This window comes from Pectinophora gossypiella, chromosome 18, assembly GCF_024362695.1.
Source record: "Pectinophora gossypiella chromosome 18, ilPecGoss1.1, whole genome shotgun sequence".
Taxonomy (NCBI): Eukaryota; Metazoa; Arthropoda; class Insecta; order Lepidoptera; family Gelechiidae; genus Pectinophora; species Pectinophora gossypiella.
This window is the reverse complement of record NC_065421.1, coordinates 6,688,096-6,711,045: the sequence shown is the minus strand read 5'-3', so window position 1 is coordinate 6,711,045 and position 22,950 is coordinate 6,688,096. Positions and strand designations below refer to the sequence as shown.

The 22,950-nt window shown below is 36.7% G+C and overlaps 2 protein-coding genes across 2 annotated transcripts in view; one reads left to right on the top strand and one right to left on the bottom strand.

The window, feature by feature from the left end:
- LOC126374962 (RNA helicase aquarius) overlaps nucleotides 1-22,950 on the top strand; it is a 78,726-nt gene that overhangs the window by 12,644 nt on the left and 43,132 nt on the right. The gene's annotated exons all lie outside the window — the stretch shown is intronic.
- On the bottom strand, nucleotides 396-19,758 carry LOC126374972 (probable G-protein coupled receptor Mth-like 2). The gene is made up of 9 exons (XM_050021778.1): nucleotides 19,551-19,758; nucleotides 6,104-6,330; nucleotides 5,316-5,498; nucleotides 4,938-5,053; nucleotides 4,777-4,855; nucleotides 4,294-4,457; nucleotides 3,531-3,675; nucleotides 2,093-2,185; nucleotides 396-1,423 (listed from the first exon to the last, which is right to left on the bottom strand). Exons 1-9 carry the CDS (start codon nucleotides 19,554-19,556, stop codon nucleotides 1,216-1,218), a joined length of 1,221 nt encoding a protein of 406 aa, XP_049877735.1. The 5' UTR covers nucleotides 19,557-19,758; the 3' UTR covers nucleotides 396-1,215.

The following is a 22,950-nucleotide window of genomic DNA, read 5'->3' as shown; positions in this document are numbered from 1 at the left end:
TATCATTTTTATTTCGTTTATAAGCAACCCGGGCCTCCTGGGGTCTATTTAATAAGCACAGTTGTATGATTTTGGATTGCATCATAATGTACATCGTACGACGATGTTAAGCGAGCGAAAGTTTTGTGAACTTGTTAATATAGTAGGTACCTATTTATTACTTCCATGCTTCTTAACATACGTACAGTATATCAAGACTAATTCCTACTACCATAAGGTTCCCTTGTCATCATCAGGTTCATCATATCCATCTTAGGACTGCGTATAAACACTGGGTGCAATTTGTCCTTGATTACTTGTGGCTCTGCCCGCCCTATTCGGGTATTCGGGCGTGAGTTTATGTACGTATGTATGTGTAGTATCTGCTACAAAATCCGAAGATCTAAATAAAAATATTTTCCATCTTATCAAATGTTTATTTCATACAAGTTTGTTTTTTAAACAACATGCATTACGAAGACAAAGATTATTAAAAATAGGAACGAAGTATTTAACCTATTTAATAACTTATAAATAGTATTTACATGAAGTAAATGCTACACTTATCATACAATTATTATATTTAGATTATTTATATTGTGAATTAAACTTATGGCACACAGATATGATAAATAACAAAAAAAAAAAATGTGATGGCTGTAAAAATACGCTATTATACAAAAACGACATTAAGCTTAGCTTATCCTTAAATCTTTGGATACATACAGTGTATATTTGATCAATGTTTAAAAACAATAAGATATTTCATTCCACTTATTCTAAGATATTTTAAAATATAATGAGACTTCTTTAATTTCTATAACTATGAGAGCTCTGTTTATATTTGACCATGTACCTATATCTAAGAAATTCGATTTTTATTTACGAAGGCAATGTATTTCGAGATTTCATACAGGTATACTAATTACTTACTGGGTAACTCACAAAGCCTCTCATGCTCTTCATGCAATAAACTCCATAATATTATTTACAGACTTGTAAACAATAATATTAAACATTATAATTAACAATTTATAGCATGCATATTTAATTTGTAAAAATAAAACCGCGTAAAATTAAGTTTGAACAAATTCGAAACTGGTGGTGAGATAAAAAAAAAACTAAAAAATCTCATTTGAAGTTATTTCCAAAGTTAAATCCATACCAAGCCGTAAAGGCCTTATATCAAAGATATGAAAAAAAATACAGGCATGTTGGGCACAGTTCAGGTAAAGGTCAGTTGAGTCGCACTTCCATGGTGTCATCGGTGAGGACATGTTGCGCGTCTTCGTCGTCATGGGGACTGAGTTTGTCCGCCAGAGGCCTCGTGACGGGTAGACAGCACCCCTCACTCGCCAGCCCTCGCATGGCTCGTCGCCTCAGAATCACCAGTAGGATGAAGATCACCACGCCTTGGAGGCAGTTGAACGTGTCCATGATTTTCCTGGGGATTCAATAAAATTGACCAGTTAGGAAAATATACAATGTGGTACACCGGCTTGCTCTCGGGGAACGCCAGTTCGAAGTCCGGTATCATACTTGCACCAATGAGTTATTAATTTATCTTAAATACAGTTTTCACTAACATACTTAGTTGGCTCGACCATTATAGACGGCGATACGGCTCAGCACCTAACATGTTGGTCTAACAGAAAGGTCAGTAAGGTGCGGTGGCACGGTCACGAGCATTAATATGTATACACTTTGGTACCTTGTCACATTAACTTTTTTGAGAAATTGAACTGTAAGTCTCACTAAATGTCAAATATGTTAGTGCGACAGAAGCTTCCGAAGCACGGATCATCTTACTTTCGGACAATCAGGTGATCAGCCTGACCAAACTAGGGATCACAACATGTCCCCACCGGGATCGAACCCGGGGCCTCCTGATCGTGAGCCCAACGCTCAACCACTGGACCACGGAGGCCGTTAACTATACGTATACTTAATGCAAAGGTACCTATAATGTTAAAAAAAGATCTTTACGAAATCCTCCAAGCTCAGTACCATGGTAACGCAACCACGTTACTCGTTTAAATGTCAGAGGCCGATTTTAACGAGCTGTTGGTCCATCGCACATATTTAATCACATCATAAGAAAGTTTTTGTTTACCAAAGGACAGTAGTTTTTCCATGAGCGAAGCTTGCAATCTCGAACACCCACGAGATGCCCATCACGAGGAACAGTTTCAGCGACAGAAGGAATCTGTGAAAAATATCAAAATGTGACTTAATTATTCAATTTTATTTAATTACGAATGTTTGTTTAGTTTACCGTAATTTTAATATTTTTTTGAATAATCAGATATAAATAAAATTCAGAATATTAATTTGAATAATCAGAAAAAAAAATCATTTAAAATTGTTTCCAACTAGTCAATTCAGTTACTTTTTACTAAACGTCATAACACGAAATTACCAATAGGTAATTTTCATATAAATTCCATAATAATGGAATTCATCATTCATTCATTTAATGGAGCATCCTGTGACGTCATAAAATATCGGGCTTATTATTACGTTTTTCGTGATTACAATTCGTAAATAAGTAATTTAAATAGAAAAAAGAAAATGTGTTCGTCAGTTTTAGATCTATCTGTCTTTATTTAGAGAATTTCATTATTTATCTTTGACCTAGGATACTACCCAACCCAATTCATTGACCTTCAGTACTGTGCTATGTAAAAAAATACCGTAGCAAAACGGTAAGATATGTCGTTTCGAAAATAAAAGCTATTATAAAACGAGTTCACAGCAGTGGATGCGCCAGAAAACCAGTTTCAACAGTTGCACCTTTGTTTATCTTATTCTCTGCACTTGATAACATCTGTGTTGGAATGCTGAGCTATACATTTTGCAGTTAATTTTAAAAATAATTATTTACAGTATATTAAAAAGTAATTTTTAATTTAAAGTAAGGCTCGTCAAGTTCTTTTTTAAAATCATAATAGGTATATAGATACTTAATGTGAAGATGTTTACGAATGAAAGTACTCGCATACGAATACGAATATTTTTTAGATTGTGGTGTTAAGGCGTATAGGGCGTAGATTTCAAGTTATTCATTATTTATTACATAAGTAGAGCTTACAAAAATCTGTTAAGATGTGTGTGGATTGATTATTTCACTACTTGTAGACTGTAGTAAAGAAACGCTGATTGTTCTGCCACTTCGCATATAATTCACTTGAAGTAGGTAATTACAAAGGTTACAAACACGTCCGACAATATGAGATAGATCGACGAATATAAAATTAATTAAAAAAGTAAAGAATTAATACTTTTTATAACCTTTTTTTTAAAAGGTATTTTTATGTTGCAATTGTCAACAGAAACATATATGTGAAAGTTGACTTATGGTTATGATTACCTGAGACTCTCGATCCCCTTGCGGATTGTGATCGTTAAATAGAACAAAACCTAGAAACGGTCATAAAGTACTCCAGAGGCAAACTTGGAGTACTTTCCAGAGATGGACATAGATTACTTGTGCATGTGGGAAGTTTTTTATTGTACTATTTAGACATTTATATGTCTTGGTAGATACGTACTTGTGCTTAAGGTTGTTCAGCTTGTCCACTTCGTATTTTCTGGTCTGTCTCCAGAGTATCCATGAGGATGCGATGAATAGGAGTACGTTGCCAGTAATGAGCAGTGCAACGGGCCCGTAGAAGAAGATCCAGGTTTCAGTTGCACCTGAATTAGGGATATGGTTAATGTAGGAAATAATGTGGGGAAATTAGTTTGGTACAATATCGTCGCCTTATAGTTACATCAAGAAACAAGAAACATTTATTGAGAAGCTGTGTAGGTACATACATGCAGGTGTCAATCATTATAAAATTGTCTCAACAGCATCCATGTCGGACGTACAATATTACAAATGATGTCAGTATTAAGGATCAATGAATCGTGTGGGTTAAGAGGCGGATTACGAACCTCAGCAATCCTGGTGTCAGGGTTATTATCCAGCCACCAAAGGCCCCTGACATGGCTCATGTAACGATTACTCACATCAGTAAATAGTAACCGGGACCAAAGGCCTAACGTGCCTTCCAAAGCACGGATCATCTTACTTTAGAACAATGAGCCTGTAATGTCCTAACTAAGCTAGGGATCACAAGGTGATTTTTGTGATATGTCCTCACCGGGATTCGAAACCTCTGTGATCTAGTGGTGAGCCCAACGCTCAACCACTAGATCACAGAGGCTGTCGCCTTATAGAGAAAACCAGGTAAGCGTCTTTGCGAAAAATTACATTCTGATGTGATTTTTTTCACGTGTTCGACATTCTACCCTAATCAAATGTCATACCTTGGAACCAACAGCTGTTTTTGCCGAAGCCTGGCTTCCAGTGATCGCCCTCTGCGAAGTTGGTGGTCAAGGATACAATGAGGAAGAGCATTGTGCCTCCCCACGCGAAACAGCTGTAGCGGAAGTACTGCTGGCGCTCTGTCTTCTTCAGATACGCTGGATCACTGGAACGTGAGAGACAGAATGAAACACTGAATATATCCAACCACTGAAGAAGGGAATAGAATGAAAGGTATTTTATGAAACAAAAAACCTATTGTTAATGCCGTTTTCAGATCTTATCAAATCGATTTATTATTGCCCAGTGTCAGATTTATTATTCAGCCGCCATATGCCGCTGATATAACTCATTTTCATTAGGTAATTGTCTCGATTTCATATGGAGTATCAAAACAAACACTCGATATGAATTTAACTGTCGTTTAATAATACCGAAATGAATCTGAAAGAAGTAATTTTATAAACAAACATAACGGAACTTACTCAATGGAACGATATGTGTTGATACTGATCACATTCATCCAGAAGAAAGTAGCCATCATCCAGAAGTAGACGATGAACCCTGAACAAACAAAGAGTTTATGAATCTATGAAATTAATCAGTTCAAAATTTCAAAACCAGATATAATTGTATAAGGATCTACCTGTGAGTGTGCAAATTTCATCTCTGAAGCCAGGACTGAGCTGTAGGACTCCTAAGGATAAAAATCCTAGTGCCATGCTGATGCATAAACTGATGTAACACAGGCCTTGAAGGTCTCTGAAATTTAAAATAAAATCAATCGTCAATATTTACGTACTGCATTAGTAGTTACCATGATGAAGTATAGAATGAATCGTGTTTTGCATTACTATAATGAGGGCAAAATCGATTTTTTATCAAGACCGCTTTATTAAGAAGTAAAATTGATTAACTATAAAGGAAAAACCGGTTGAACATAATTATGATATGAATAATGATGAATTGCCATAACAACATTGCGTAGTTTTCCTTCAACATACAACAAAGAGTGAATACGAACCTCATTTGGGGGAGATACATGTAGACTGCCAACGTGGCGAGAAGGAAGACGACGGATGTTAGGGTGAGAATGCCAGTCACTTCCATATCGCTGGTGGAACTGGTGTCAAAGCAGACCATAGCCGATGGGACAATGCCCTGTGAGGGGTCCGAGAAGTTTCTAGGGGCATCGCTCAGGCAGTATCTAAAAGTGAAGAGACACATTCGAAATAATGTATAACTTATTTACTCGTATATTTAAACCTTAAGTACAAAAAAAATGCAAAAAATACAGAAAGTGTAATATCTTAAGTACATAAACTCAACGGCAAAATCCTTAAAGAGATGTAATCATCTAATTCACGCATTTTGCCAAGTAACGTGGCAACAATTTTATAGTATTTTTCAAAGAGTATACATATATCATCCAGCTGTTAGTACATCAGATTCGATCGATTTTTAAACTATGTAATCTAGATAGGTAATACAAGGTTATTTTTTGCCATCCACATTAATTTCACGGATCAATAATAAAAGATTCTGAACAACAACCAAACGGATATCCAAATATTAGTGAATTCCTGAAAGGTATTAACTTTCAAAGTAGCATCCTCAACAAAGCCGAAGTTGGGGCGTCTTGAGAGTAGAGCTTGTTGCCGGTGAGGAAGGTGTCTTTGAGCAGCCAGCAACTGGTGCAGTTGTTGTGGGCGCGATCGCTGCCGCTGCAGAGCTTTCGATGGGTGATCTACTCACAGACTTGTTGCTTTTATGAACTCCCTTAGAGCGTAAGATTAGTATAAAAGAACTTACAAAGTAGGATCCTCAACGAAGACGAAATTGGGGGCGTCTTGAGAGTAGAGTTTGTCACCGATGAGGAAGGCGTCTTTGAGCAGCCAGCGGCTGGTGCAGTTGATCCGGGCGCGGTCGCCGCCGCTGCAGAACCCTCGCTTGGTGATCGTTTCGCCGTCCGCGCAGCATTGCTGTGCTGCATGAGATAGAGCCACCAGACAGGCTAACACTAACACCACTGATAGCTCCTGGAATTAATGATAAAAGAACTTAGTATTATAGTTGTTGCGCTTTGGTTTGGTTTGATTTTGAGTTTGATATAATAGGATCCAGTTTTTTTGAAGTAGTGTAGTAGGAATTCTAGTATGTAGAACTGTGAGTACTGTGACACTCCAGGGAACGGACCAGATAAGATTCTTTTAATTTATGTAAGTACAGTCATGAGCAATATCATGTACCCACTTTAGAACCCTGTCGCACTAACATATTTGACATTAAATGAGACTTACGGTTTAATTTGTCAAAGAAGTTAATGTGACATGGTTTCAAAGTGTATACATATTAGTACTCGTGACCGTACATTTCGTTTATTAGAATATTATATGGAAGTAAACGTCTGACTTCTGTATTATATTATCAAAAGTTTGAAATCTTATCGAAACAATCGTTACCATTAAAAGGAAGCTATTTATAGATTTTAATAAAAAATAATACCTAATCAAACAAATAAATCAATTTAATTGATTAGCAATTACCGTAATTTGTAACTTTCCGAAACACTGCATGTGTGCCCTAGATTCAATATCATATAAGAGATATATGAAGTATTATATCAGGGAGTTAAAAAGGCATTAAAGCACTTCATCTAAAACGCAATATTGCAATTTGACATTTACGTAAATAGTGCGCAATATCAAAGAGATATAGGTACTGTTTTTTTAGATGAATTGCTTCAATCAGTGTGACTCCTTTTGTCGTCGTCCCCCCCTGTTCTGTATATATTGATTGAAGGCAAAAAACTATTGTTTGCATCAGTTATTAATACTCGAAATCGAATTATGTCAACATAATTATTAAGAAAATGATAATTTATCAAGTTTCCGTCTGAACGCAGTTTACATAATTATATTTATGTAGATACGTTTGCTTTTATCGCGAGATAAACATTGAACTCATGTAAAAGATGACCTGCAAATTGATCTGACACATAAAAACATCAAAATCGACGATAAACAACTTACTGAGTATGAGTCAACGATAATTTGTAATAGATAAGAATAAAAGAGAAATAGCGCGACTGCGTCCAGCTAAATCATCATTTGATTGTCTATCACTTATAGTATTATATTTATTATCATTTGTATGTCGTTTATTATCATTTCGTTTATTATCAATATTTTAATATTTTTAAGAAATATTGGTGTATTGTTTACACGGGCCTAGGCCAAGTGTATTTCAGTTTCAGTGTCTGGTGCAGTCAAACTTTAGTCGACGTCTCTCGGAGTAGCGATCGGTATAATTGTCTGAATCTGTAAAATTGGAGATTGAATGTCGGTTTGTAAAAAAATTCTAACAATTCTGCAGGTATTTAATATAACGGCTTTTTGCATTAAGGCATAAGTGAGTGGAGGCAAGGATAGCGTGCTTAAAGAGGTATGTATTTGGTGTGGTATGACACCTGTAGTGGACATTGTGACATTATTTAATTTGCAGATTCTGGTTTTTATTATTACTAGTTATTATTACATTATCAAGAAGTCATTCATTACACTTGAAAGTTAATTAATTTTAGTAGCAATGCACTTGATTATTGTACTTGGTAGGACGAAACCAATAACAGACTATATTAAATAACAATTTATATAACAATGAATTATCAATATTAAACGTGCTAAGGGTCAAAGTGTTTACTTTACCACGCGGTGAGAGGTTCGTATTGATAAAAAAAGAAATCAAATTGCATGAATTGTATGGCAATTCCAATCAACCACTAAATACGTAAAATAAAATCGAAATAATATAATTTTGTATACATATATCTCACTCAAGTCTGTAGTTTGTTATGGATAGAGTTAGGGTTCGTTGTGTCTCAATGCGAAGGTTATTGTCACTTGTGGGACGAAGTTCTCAGATTAATATTATGAACCGTATGGTGAATTGGTGACAGATGATCAACCTATCATCTACATAATCGTAAAGACAATCTCTTTGTCGGTTTTTACGACATCCTCGGGAAGTTAAGCAGCTAAACGCGATCTACCAGCAGGGTATTAGTGACACCGTAACGAATACAAAGGGGGATGATTCAGACCATGATTCTGAGTTGATATCAAGTGGAATTTCCTGTCTAAAAATTCATGAAAATGTTAGTGTTTTTTAAATTATTTTTAATTCCATACCTTTACGATGGAAAATTCCACTTGATATCAAATCAGAATCATGATCACAATCATCCCCCTCAGTATCCGTTACGACATCGTAACGAAGTCAAGTGACATCACTTAAACCCATATTTAAACCCGTAATTCCCAGTCCGGCATAAAAGCCAAAAAAGGTATCTTTGTGATAGATGTTATTGGAATTGAGTCGCGACAGTATAAATAATGACATTTGCGTCTTTACACGTAGGTATTACATATTTTATATAGCTTTAATATAAATAGGTAAAACTGTACTAACGTCTTTATCTTAAAACTAAGGTCACATATCGCGTCGGACTAATGAACCTTTAAACGGTAACCTTGTTTGTGCAATAAATATAGATAATGTGCGAATTTTAATGTTGTAAATACATATAATTAAGTTATGAAATCAACTAAGTAGTATCTATTATTTAGCTTGCGTTGTCGTTATTAGAGAGATTACGCTGGACGATGCATTTCAACTTGTTTTTTTTTTAATGCATAAGTCATGTAGGTATGTGGAAGATTTAATATTGTAAGCCAATTGATGCGTACAGGCTTTTCAATTTAATTTATTTGACTAAAACGCAGATAGTTTCTCGCCTACTCCAATAAAAGTTACGTTATTTACTGAAATATACTTCGAGTTTAATCAACACACATCAAGCCTGTATCCCCGAAGGAGTAGGTAGAGGAGTATACTTATATAGTATATACACCTAACTCCTCGCTGGCTATCTTTAAGTCCCATGTAATAGGTAGCGAACCTATTGCCATTAACCGAGCACAAATCCTTGTAACTACGTGATGATCCAAACATGAATTCAAGCTTATAAAGTCGAACTCAATGGTTAAGGGCGGTATTAATAAACTAACCTCAGATTCGAGACTGCTCTCAAGATCGTGTCAATGTTACAGTTCTCATATAAAAACAGGGACTTGAGCATGGTCTTGAGGGCAATCTCAGCTGAGATTAGTTTATTAATACCGCCCTTAACCATTGAGTTCGACTTTATAAGCTTGAATTCATGTTTGGATCATAGATAATTGACATCACGTAGTTACAAGGATATTAGTGCTCGGTTAATGGCAATAGATTCGCCCCCTATTACATGGGACTTAAAGATAGCCAGCGAGGAGTTAGGTGTATATACTATATAAGTATACTCCTCTACCTACTTATTACCACCCTTAGACCCCGAGCCGTGATACGAACTTGCGTAAGTCTACGATGTGAGTTTAACCAGTTAAACCTACCGGCCTTTTCAAGTGATATCATGCTCTCAATGAACTTCTAATTACGTGTGAATATCGAAGGCATACTCGCACTTGACCTCAGACATCTTCCAGCAGTGAAAATAGGTCAGGCAGCAATCAGAGAAGCGCAATCGTATGTAAAGAGGGTAATTTTATTAGGTCCGATTGATTACTCATTGCTAAGGTCAACGTCTAACTAAACTAATACATCTAGTGCTGCGGTCGCCAAGAGGAAAATGTGGATTTGTAAATGCGTAATTATTTTTTGTTCTTAAAAATGTACCTAGTGTTGTCCGCGACTGTTTTTTACCAAGTTGTAATATATTTACAGACAATTATTGCGCTAATGTCTGAAGATTATGCTCTTGCGCAATGACAGCTCAGCAGACCGTAGCTTATAATATTTGATAACAACACATAACATAAGCTTACGACTATATCCCAAGTGGGGTAGGCACCTACATCCATCGCAAGATGGCCTGAGTACCCTTGCCTCACCGAGCGTTCTGTTAGACCAACGTGATAGCCGTAATTTAATAAAAATAGTATAATTTGATTTATCTATTACATAAGACTGGCAGACATTCAAATTCAAAAATATGGAACAGTATTTATTTATTAGGTAACATAGTTACGGTTTGAATCCTCAATTTTTACATAACGAACGTCTCATTCGCCTAAAACTACTGCAGCATCTCACAATTTGTATAGCCGTGAAAAGAAGCATCCTTAGTCGACTGCAAGACGTGTTTGGGATAGCAAGCAGGATAAAATATTCTGAGTTGTCTTCTCATTCCTGACCATGTATAGATCATTATGCATATTTACAAGCAGTACGTACTTGCAAATGATTCGTGTTTATATCGTCTTTATAATTATATAGAGGGTGTTAGTGACATCGTAACGAATACTCAGGGGGATGATTCGGACCATAATTCAGAGTTGATATCAAGTGGAATTTTCCGTCGCAAAATTTATGATTATTTTATTTTTTTTATAATTATTTTCAATTCTGTACTTTTGCGATCGGAAATTCCTTTTGATATCAACTCAGAATCATGGCTTGAATCATCCATCAAAGTTTTCGTTACGATGTCACTAACATCCTGTATAATTTTATTGTGGCTCAGTTCCAATATTCATAGACACAGAGTCGTGCGTGAGATTATGTATATAGGTATGTTGATTGTAGTGGTCATCTACCGTTGTACACGTTTACGACTAAGATCGTTAGAATCTTCGTGGAAAGGAAAATAGGGACATATACCACTTTTTTAATGATGCTAGTTACCTCATTCACTAGGTATTCTAGGGTCTTGTCAAAAGGAAAAATGAATCCTTTCGGCGCTTGAAAAAGGCAACTTCTTAGAATGCCCACTTCTAGAAATACCCACTCTTAGAATGTCCACTTCTTAAAATGCCAATATTTATAGAATCCTATTCTTATCGTGTGCGTTGTGAGGTGGAATACCAACCTCATCAACCCTGCTGTCACGGTAGTTATTGAGCCGCCAAAGGCCCCTGGCATGTCTCATATAACGACTACATATTTACATCAGTAAGTAGTAACCGGGACCAACGGCTTAACGTGCCTTCCGAAGCACGGATCATCTTACTTTTGGAAAATCAGGTGTTCAGCCTGTAATGTCCTAACCAAACTAGGGATCACAAAGTGATTTTTGTGATATGCCCCCACCGGTGTTCGAACCCGGGGCCTCCGGATCGTGAGACCAACGCTCAACCACTGGACCACAGAGGCCGTTAAACATAACTGACAAGCAGTGTGGACTATACCTCTACATGTCTGCTTACCCCTTCGAGGATATAGGCTGCTGTGTGATGTTGATGTTACGTGTTGTATAGTTATTTTATGCCGTTGAATAAAGTAGAAAATGTCCGTCATCATAACCGTGCAGTCAACCGTTTTGCTGCGGCAAATTAAAATGTCACTGCCATCACGTCTAAGCAGTATGAGCTAAATTTTCTGAACGGGCTCTCGGAAAACGCCGTAGTGGTTTGACGGGTCGGGTCTAATCTCTTGCGAAAATAACGGGAACGTTATACAAACTGGTTGGCTTACGAGCCAAAGATTTATTTTATATACTGTATATAAATAACCTAAATTATTTGATTTAGTGTAGCACGCGTTGCATTTGCATTCTATGCCATTTCTAAAGGTCTCGAAGGCGAAGAATAGGCAGCCAAAAATACAACGATAGTGCGTCTCCTGTAATGGTCGTCTCCATTGTTTTATAATGGCTCCGAATCCAGCAGACACATATATCCTAATTTTATTTTAATTTATACCCGTCATTTTCTTATCCGCCGAAAAGGAAAGGGACGGATGATTGACAGCTGTTAATTTTAGGAAGAATGTGTAAATGGGAGGAGCTCGGTGGCGTAGCGGTAAACGCGCTCGGTCTGCGATTGTTGAAGTTAAGCAACTTTCGCAAAGGCCGGTCATAAGATGGGTGACCATAAAAAAAAGTTTTCATCTCGAGCTCCTCCGTGCTTCGGAAGGCACGTTAAGCCGTTGGTCCCGGCTGCATTAGCAGTCGTTAATAACCATCAATCCGCACTGGGCCCGCGTGATGGTTTAAGGCCCGATCTCCCTATCCATCCATAGGGAAGGCCCGTACCCCAGCAGTGGGGACGTTAATGGGCTGATGATGATTATGATGTGTAAATGGATGAATAACCCGGGCGAATAAAACAGGCATTTTGCTCATAAGCAACCCGCTTGACGCGTGCTGTCAACTTAATTCTGTCGGGTTATTAGCCAATATAAAATTTAAAATTGATGTGTGTTCCATAAGTTATGCCTGACGATTACCCGTTCCTTTCTTTTCAGGGGTTAAGAAAATGACACGTAGAACTTAAAATAAAATTAGATGGTGTGAACAGGAATCAGCACCATTATGTTACCTACTAAAGTAACATGTCGTCTCCTGATTTTGTTCTAAGATTTATTGCTTAGTGTAATGATGACTCGTATAATGTGTGATTCTACAAATCTACAATATAAAAGCGTAGTTGGTTATGTTCTTTTTCGCCGGTTTATTTGGTGGAGTAAAGTTAGTAGGCGAACATGGGAGCCATCGGTACGGCAATGCAAGACGGAAGGGGCAAGTCACAGGGACTGTAACCTGGAACCTGACAGAGGGCAGCAGTAAATGTCAGGACAGGAGTCCTAGTATGGCTTTGTAATAGACTTTAGACTGTAATAGACTTTGGGGGCGTGCAGCGGATTGGCAGCGGGCCTTCCGAATGCAAAAAAGGGCGATCCGAGCCATAGTACACGTTCCGCAGGATGTGTCCGCTAGGCCGTATTTTGCTGAGCTGGAAATACTTACACTCCCGTCTATCGTAATTTTTCAAATTGCTGTGTACGTATACACACATATTGACGGGTATCGACTGCGCGGGGACCAGGCCGTAAAAACGCTACGGCACGCGAATAGACTCCAACCTGTCAGACACAGACTAGCCAAGTCCAGCAAACTGACTCATGTGACAGGACCAACCGTGTATAACAGATTGCCTAAATCAATCGTTGACGCGCCATCATTGAAATGTTTTAAAAGTAGGCTTAAATGCTGGCTACTCGAACACACTTTCTATAGCTTTGAAGAATTTTTAACTTTAAAATTAACCGCTTAGTACTTAAGTACCATTATTGTATTATTATATTTTCCATATGACATGTAATATAACTATTACGAAATAAATGAATATGAATATGAATACTACTCTGGGCGCCATCCCACTTGCGTCAGACAGAGTCCTGCGGGGCGGAAGGCAAGAGGGAAACCACTGCCCTATGTTTCCCTAAAAAAGTAGCGTAGAAATGCTGCACCGACAAGAGCGTGGCTCTTAAATTGACGATGATGATGAAAGTTAGTAGGCAGCATTTCGTTGCGATTATTTGTGACGTCGTTTACTTTACTATTTCCTACTATTTACCACATCTGTGTTTACCACCAGTAAGATGAATGAAAAACCCGTGTCCACACACGCGTGTTTATTACTACTTATTTACGCGTACGTTAGAATTGCTTTCGTAGAAGTTTTTTTCGTGCGTTAGTCACAAAAACAAATTATTAATGAGATAATATTTGCCACTCATTCACCAAATGACGTATGGAGTCACGTGTATAAAGTGTTCCTGGTATTTATCGGCCTACGGACAAACACCAAAGGAAGTCCCGCATAGATATCTAATTATCTGTTTCCCTTCTAAATACTAAGCAAGTCATCATTCATTGCGACTACGATAGAAAAACTATGATTGTGTACCTATACATATTTTAGGTGCAAATAAAACTAATGATATCAAGCAAATATGAAGCTTGTAAACGCTTGTCGATGGGATTCGATCAACAAGTGTACGGTCAGTATCAGAGCAATCATCATCATCAATTTAAGAGCCACGCTCTTGTCGGTGCAGCATTTTCCATGATACTTTTTAGGGAAAAATAGGGCAGTGTATCAGAGCAACACATTTCCTAAAATGTCTGTTTCGCACTTCTTCTATCGTGTGCGTTATGAGGTGGAATATCAACCTCAGCAACCCTGGTGTCAGGGTTATTATTCAGCCGCCTAAGGCCCATAAAATGACTCGTGTGATTATTACTTGATTACATTAGTAAGTAGTAACCGAGACCAACGGTTTAACGTCCGTGTGTTTTTCGCACTAAGCAATAATCTTCTAATATCTGTCCTAAGGCTGTAGTAAAGTTACAAGCGATTACGATAAACGATGGTGTAAACAAATAAAATGTACGGAATTGACCTCCTACGAGTATGAAGGTTTGCACCTTGGCTAAGACTCTGATATCATTATAATCGTACTATTATTAACGGGAGGACGTAACTGTTGGTGACATCGTAACGAAAACTTTCACAGAAGATACAGACCATGAGTCGATATCAAGTCCAATTTTCCGTGGCAAATGTTTGTAACTCAAAATTAAATAAAAAAGAAAAACACTAATAGGTATGTTCATGCATTTTCCGACAGGAAATTCCACTTGATATCAACTCAGAATCATGGTCTGAATCATCCCCCTCTGTATTCGTTACGGTGTAACTAATACCCATACGGACTTGTATGGTTTCCTGTACTTGTACATGGTGTAAGTGACATCGTAACGAATTCTGAGAGGGATAATTCTGCTCATTATTCTGGTTAATTTAAAGTGGGATTTTCCATGTCAAAAGTATAGAATTGAAAATAATTTAAAAAAACATGAATCTTGCGACGGGAAATTCCACTTGATATTAACTCAGAATCATGAGCATTTATATGCGAATCGTTATTCGCACAGGTTACTATACCTACGTACTAAAACTGAACTAAATGGCCAGCATTCTTTAGTTTTCATAACGCGAACTTTATAATAACGTAGGTAAATGAGTGATTCGTCCGTTATGTTTAAGTTTTTGAAGTATAACAAAAATATTTTAACCCAATTCAATATTCCGTTGTCTAAGGGATTTCAATGAATGTTATGATTAAAAACTTTAAAGCGTTGTAAATAACAAAAACAAACCGAATTATCCGGCTGCAATTGTTCATTGTTTTCCAAATATTAAATTCAGCAATTGTTCTATATGTATAAACTATACCTGATTTTTATAAGTTTTATAAGTATAAGTGTAAATATTTGAAATAAAGTAATGAGGTGTTAATATGAGATGATAATGCCTTCTATACCTCGTAGGTATGTATAAACAAACTACCAGCAAAAGTCAGGAACGCCTTATTTAACATGCATAAACTTTACAGGGGGTTAAAATGGCCACATTGAAGCAATTCATCTAAGAAAGCAATATTGCTATTTGACATTTGTTTGCATTGCACACTTACTTTTATATGCGCAAATGTCGAATTGCAATATTGCTTTCTTAGATGAATTGCTTCGATGTGGCCATTTTAACCCCCCCAGGTATTTTAAAAGTTTCATATACGTAAACATAAAACATAACACAGCCTATATACGTTCCACTGCTGGGCACAGGCCTCCCCTCAATCAACCGGAGGGGGTATGGAGCATACTCTACCACGCTGCTCCACTGCGGGTTGGTGGAGGTGTTTTTACGGCTAATAGCCGGGACCAACGGGTTCACATACGTAAATCAGATATAATTTATATAACTCACATAATCAATAGTGTTATTGGTATTACGGAGTATTAATTCGCGAGTCGTAAAAACCGACAGAGGGATTGCGTCCTCTAACATGATGGACTAATGTTATGGGCGATAGGCTGATCCCTTATCACCATAAGGTTCATCATATCCATCTTAGGACTTCGTATCAACAGTGGCTGCAAGTTGTCTTTGATTACTTGTGGCTCTGCCCACCCCATTTGGGATTACGGGCGTGAGTTTATGTATGTATGTATGTATGTGTAATTCGCGATTAATCGCAAGGTTCACTCGACAGGTCATATAGATATGCCAAATGAGGTAATATTAATATTTTAAGCTGGTAATCTGCCAGCATAGCGGTTCAAAAAGCCTGGGTCCTTGTCGTGAGCATACTGAGAGTGTTTGCAATTTGTCTTATGACTACTTGAATTTCTGCTCACCAAACTACTGCTACTAACAGTTTTGATATTTGTCCCGCTCATCAAGTTTCCTAATTAATAACTACGTTAAATTTATATATTCTTCTATCGTGTGGGTTGTGACGTGGACCAACCTCATCAAACCTGGTGTCAGGGTTACTATTGCGCCGCCAAAGTCCATGATATGGCTCATGTAACGACTACATACTTACATCAGTAAGTAGTAACCGAGGCCAACGGTTTAACGTGCCTTCCGAAGCACAGATCATATTACTTATATATACGTATATATTGACGAAGCGAAGTATCGCTAGTATAAGATTAGGAATTACAGATGTGGATTAATATTTATATGGACAGAAAACTCAGTCGGGTGTGGGTACTTAGTTCATCTTGCGATGGATGTACGATAAGGTGCAAAAGTCCAATCAGTTTGTTGCAAAGTAATAAATTAACTGATTGCATTTAAGACTTGCTGGTTACATGTCGTTTTAAGTTTACGCGGTTATTATCATAATTAAAACACATAATAACGGGTTCTTACCGCGTTTAAATGGGGATATGAGACTCCCGATATTTCGACACTGTTGCAAGTGCCATGATCACGGGATGACATGACATGATCAGTCATCCCGTGATCATGGCACTTGCAACAGTGTCGAAATATCGGGAGTCTCATATCCCCATTTAAACGCGGTAAGAACCCGTTATTATGTGTTTTAATTATGGTTACATGTCGTTTCTGTATTAGACCGAAAACACCTAGAAAAACATAAATTTTATAATTGCGACAACTAACTATAATTTCACAACTGTTTACAAATAATTCGCTGGGCTCAGTGACTGCACTTTTGGTCTTTGATTGTACGTCTGACTAACCCAATGGGGATATAGTCGTGAGCTCATGTTACGTTATGTTTGTTTGTTTGTTTGTATAATCCTTATTGCTTAAAAATACAAAGGAAATTTACATAGATAAAGCATAGGCGAGCTTATTAACCCTAATTGGGAATTCTTCCAGGTTCAGATTTCTTCCTTAATGTTTTTATGTTTTTATATGGACAGTTTACAGGGTGGGTAGTGAGTTCCCTTATCACGCTCCACACAGCTGCGTCTATTATTGTAAACGTCTATCGTTATCATCAGACACATACATATGGAGAGTGGACAGCGACCGCGATGGCACTATCACAACCATTTGTTTTTTTTTTTATAGCTATAGCTGTGGATGTGGTTACAGTTTGATAATAAATATTTTTACAAAAATAATATATCTACCAACTTCTTCTATCGTGTGGGTTGTGAGGTGGATCGCTATTGAGCCGCCAAAGGCCCCTGACATGGCTCATGTAACGACTACTTACTTACATCAGTAAGTAGTAACAGGGACCAACAGCTTAACGTGCCTTCCGAAGCACGGATCATCTTACTTTCGGACAATCAGGTGATCAGCCTGTAATGTCCTAACCAAACTAGGGATCACAAAGTGATTTTTGTGATGTGTCCCCACCGGGATTTGAACCCGGGGCCTCCGGACCTACCAACTTTCGCACAGAAACGTACATGTATCATCCATGTTGGATATGTATAGGCACTATTTTAACATAGCACCGTTAGCCCACGACTATACATACCCCATGGGGTAGGCAGAGGTACGATAAGTCCAATCAGTTTTTTGCAAATTAATAAATTAACTGGTTACAATTAAGACGAGACCAAAAATACCTACAAAAATTAAAATAATTATGAATAAAAATAATGGTTCATAATTTCACCACTGTTCACAAATAATTCGCTGGGCTCAGTGACTGAACTTTTGCTCTTTGATTGTGGTACTTAGTTCATCTACGAGATGAACTAAGTACCCACACCTCACCGAGCTTTCTATTAAGCCAACGTGATAGATGACACTATTTTAGTCTTCAAAAAATATTATTATAATCACTTTTGTCAGAAAGATTACTATGATAAACTTTATAATGTGACATACCTAGAACCTAGAACCCCATAATAAGGGCATCGCGTTAATTATGGCCAGGAGGTGATCCCTCACTTCTATAGTTACCCCACATCTTAGGTAAATATTAGGTTTTCTTTCCGTACCAGACTACGCCAAGAACTCGCCTTACACACAAACACATATAAACAGCCTATATAAGTCCCACCCCTGAGCAAATGTTGCCTCTCCATCAACCAGGGGGGGAGTGGAGTATACGACTACTCCACCACGCTGTTCCACTGCGGGTTGGCGGTGTGGAAATGGTGAACTTGTCTTATGCATATATACAAATTTTAAGCGACACAAATTGGAAAGGAAATTCTTTTCTACACTTTTTTTTCAAAGAACAAAGCCTCGTTTGATTTTGCAGCGCGTTTATTGCTTGTTTAGAATTCGATTCCTAAACTTTGTCTTAGCAAAAATGATCTCGAATCTTAAGTAACGCTTATCATACGGAGCATATCGTAGAAATCGACTGAGGCGTCTATTGTGAATTTATGATGGACGTATTATAGATTATAGACTTGGTAATCTGTCACTACTCCTAGCCACCCGAAAGTTCCACAAGTTGCTGCAATTTTGTCTTCTGGAGACTATATCCCTGCCTGCGCTGTTTGTTTATATGTACTTACTCCTCCCATCGAAGAGAGGAAGTGTTTATGTGCCCAGCAGTAAGGTGTGTGTATATATAAACAACCTATGTAAGTAGACGCACTATGTACGTACAACAATAGAATGCCAGCCAAGTTTTCATTCATGCTTACAAAAAAACAGTTTCAAGAACAAATGAAGTGCACTGTATGAACTACTCGTATGATCCAAAATTAGTATGCATTTAAACACACGCATGCACATTTTTACCTTTTTTATTCCAAGTTGCACAGGCTATAATTGGATCGGCTGAACTTTCCATGTCTTGCGTGTTTTGTTTAAAAACAAAGCGTAAATACGCGGGTTTCATTATGAAGTTTTTGTATAATAGGTTTTTTGAGAATTATTTTTAAATTAATTAGTCAAAGATCTACCCTCAAAAATGCAAACGTTTTTTACAAAATCTCTTTTAATATAATAAATGTTTTAGATTTAATTAATTAAATTCCGATGTATCCATACACATACAGTTACCGTAATAAATATATATGGAATATATATAAAAATGCAGCTGTATAAAATCACATCTAAACGATAAAGGAGCTACGTAGGTATAAATTATTAAAAATCGTCTTCACTGAACTCACCTTCATTTTGTTCGATCACAATAAACTTAATAAACCTATTTAAAAAACACAAAAACTTAAAAAAAGCCAGACACTGGTTTTTACGGACACGTCGTAGCCTAGAATGATGTTGTTCAAACAGTGATATCGTTATCGCGTAATATCGATTGTTAATTTTTTTTTATAGATTTTTGTTAAAATCAACGTGCGGCGCGTGCGCTGTAGTCGGTGCCGGGAATGAGACAAGAACTTGGAAACTTTCAACTTAATTGCGAACGCTTATAGGCCGGGAGCTAGTGCTCTTTTTGCTCCTTGACAGAACGTTATTAACGGACGGGAATACCTTACTTCGCGGCAGGAATTAGCAAAGTACGTGCTTGGAAAAAGTAGTTGCAAATATTTTTTTTAAGGCTCGTAATAGTTGTAGTTTTTGGATGAGTTCAATGTTATAGTTTTTATAGTTGAACAAATATTATGTTGATATTTGTACATAAAGACTAAAAATCTTATAAATGCATGAATAGGTAAAAAGTGAGGAATATATTTTATGTATTAAATGTAATATTTTAAATATTAGGATTGCATCGTGTATGGGAGCGATGGTGAATGTTTTTACCGCGTATGTTGTTCGGTCGATACAATTTTAGTCGTATCAGACTCAAGTGGCTTTCCGTGGATAAGTGTAACGATAATAATATGAAGGGTCCCACTTCAAGTATGTAGGTATATACAATGTATAAAACGAAAACAAAATTATAAACACTTATGTTACAAACGTGAGCACTTCAAGCTGCTACTTAAAAGTAAACTCCTGAGCTTATTCTTTGAACCTAGCAGAATAATTGGTGCTGAGTCTTCTTGTCGATTTGAAGTATTATTTTTTAGAAATAATTAACTTCGTGAAATGGTTTTATGATAACAAAACTCGTGGGGTGCTATGTTGGCACATCGAACAAGGAAAAGGTTATAGATTCAAAATAGGTGAAGTCGTTACATTAGTTCTTGACAAACGATGTTAAACGATGTTGAGATACAGGGTCAACCTAGTTTGGGCTCCTGTCTTCTGCATACGGTCCCAATTTAAATATTATTTTGTTAGTATGGTAGTTTATAAGATTGTTTGTAGAAGAAGAAATAAACGTTTTTATTATTTATTTATTTATTATGTTCTGTAATAAAATTAAGCAATAATTACATAACATACAAACATGATTGTAGTTCAATGATCTTTGTCAGTGCTTGATATTTATCTAGTTAAAATAACAAGAAACAACATGACCTTCAGGCGTGCAGAGGATGCGCAATTAGAGATAATTTCCCTTTTGACGTCATTATAATACTTATAAATAATGTATTTTTATAGACTAAAGGCCAGAAGATACATATCTATATTATATTTATTGTTGAGTTTGTTTTTTTAAGTTTACTAAAGATAAAATCCAAACTCTTTCTCCTGTACTACAAACATAAGTTTGGAAGGTAAACAAAAAATGTTTTAAAAATTATTAAAATACGCATACATTTGTTAAGATTAAAATGAAATAGAAATAAACTAGATTGTAAACATGAATAATTTAAAGTCGTTTTTACTTTTTTATGAAATGTAAATGTTTTTAAACTAAATTAAATGTTTATAAATTAACTCTTGTAATTAAGCGCCACCTAGTTGAAAATACATGTAACTTTATAATCTTCTACAAGGTGCCAAGGTGGTAAAATATTTAGTGACACGTAGTACAAGATCTACTGCACAGGTGGCGTTAGAGGTATATAACCATAACCTATTCGTGAATGATAACAGATGGCGTTAGAATATCAGCTCAGTCGTGTGTTCTTTGTAGGGTAGTCAGAGTTCAACAATCAAGACTCTTTCATCGGATGTTTGTTACAAATTAAATGTGCAATTGTGCATTCTAACCTTAAATTTGAATAATTTATTTTATATATTTTAATGTTGTGATGAATGAATTTATTTTAATGTAAAAATATGACATTAAAAAACAAAAAGACTAGGCATCCACCACAGGCTTCCTCAAACAATATATTATAATTGACTTGACTAGAGAAGTGTCTGATAGAAGTTCTATTATCTGGCGGATATGTCTCTAATAGGCTACACACCGACAGTTATCAAGCACATATCAGATATAGAATAAATAGAATGATCAATTCTAAGATCTGGTCAAGACATATTACTAATTTTATTTATATAATAATATAATATTTTTTGTTGCTGGTCCGAAAGGATTTCTGCTCACACGTGGACCTTTTTTAAAAGCCATTTGCATATTTTTAAATATTTTTTTGCGCCTTGCTTATAATAATAAAAGACGGTAATATCTTAAACTTAACACTCAAAAGGCAGTAAAGTTGCTAATATATCTTCGATCAGGGTATAGGCCTTGAGATCTTGGTAGAGAATAGGCGCCATGAATATACTTATGATTAGTGAATGTTATTTTATTCAAATTAATTTTATTAAGCTTCTACCTCTCTAAGGAACCACATAATAATAAAATAATCATATCATAATTATGGCTAAATATTTGCATTAATAAATGATAATATTTTAAACAAAACAGACCTAACATTTTATATTCGCGTGACTGGAAATTAATTGACTCTTTATATTCGTAAGTAGGTAATAAATAAAATCTTACTTGTGTTATGTATGTTGTATGAATTCTTGTTAACCGATGACGATGACAAAAAGGGGTTAGTCTGGGATTGATGTGTCACCATCTCCCTAGCGTTATTACATTTCACGGGGTCCGCTTACCTAACCTGAATATTTGATAGGTCCGGTTTTCTACAGAAGCGACTGCCTGTCTGACCTTATCGTCTAACCCGAAAGGAAAACCATTCCAGTTACAAGTTACGTCACACACCACCCTAAACTTTGGGGCCTAAACACATTTATCGGGTAGGTATGTATGTTTCCTCACGATCTTCTACACCGCTGAGCATCATCACTAATTTAAGAGCCACGCTCTTGTCGGTGTAGCATTCTCCATGCTACCTACTTTTTAGGGAAAAATAGGGCAGTGGTTTTCCTCTTGCATTCCGCCCCACAGACTCTCCACAGGCTCAGCACATGATAATAATTTAAGATCCAAACATGAATTCGAAAGTCATCGATTTAGGCTCGTGCTAGATTTGAACCTGCTACTTCACAGTGGGAGTTAAGCGTTTTTCCAACTAGGCTTCCACGCGTCGTCACATTAGTGCAATAAAAAACTGTCACCTAAATAGGTTTATACTTGCTACAAAGATGAACCGTGATAGGCATCACTACCATCATACACTATCACTATCATCATCGTGGGTACATCACTTTTGCGTCATCCGCTCTTATCATTATCAAAGTCTTGATACACGCTCATTGAATCGGAATGTTCAGTAGAGTCCGCCTGACCGCCTT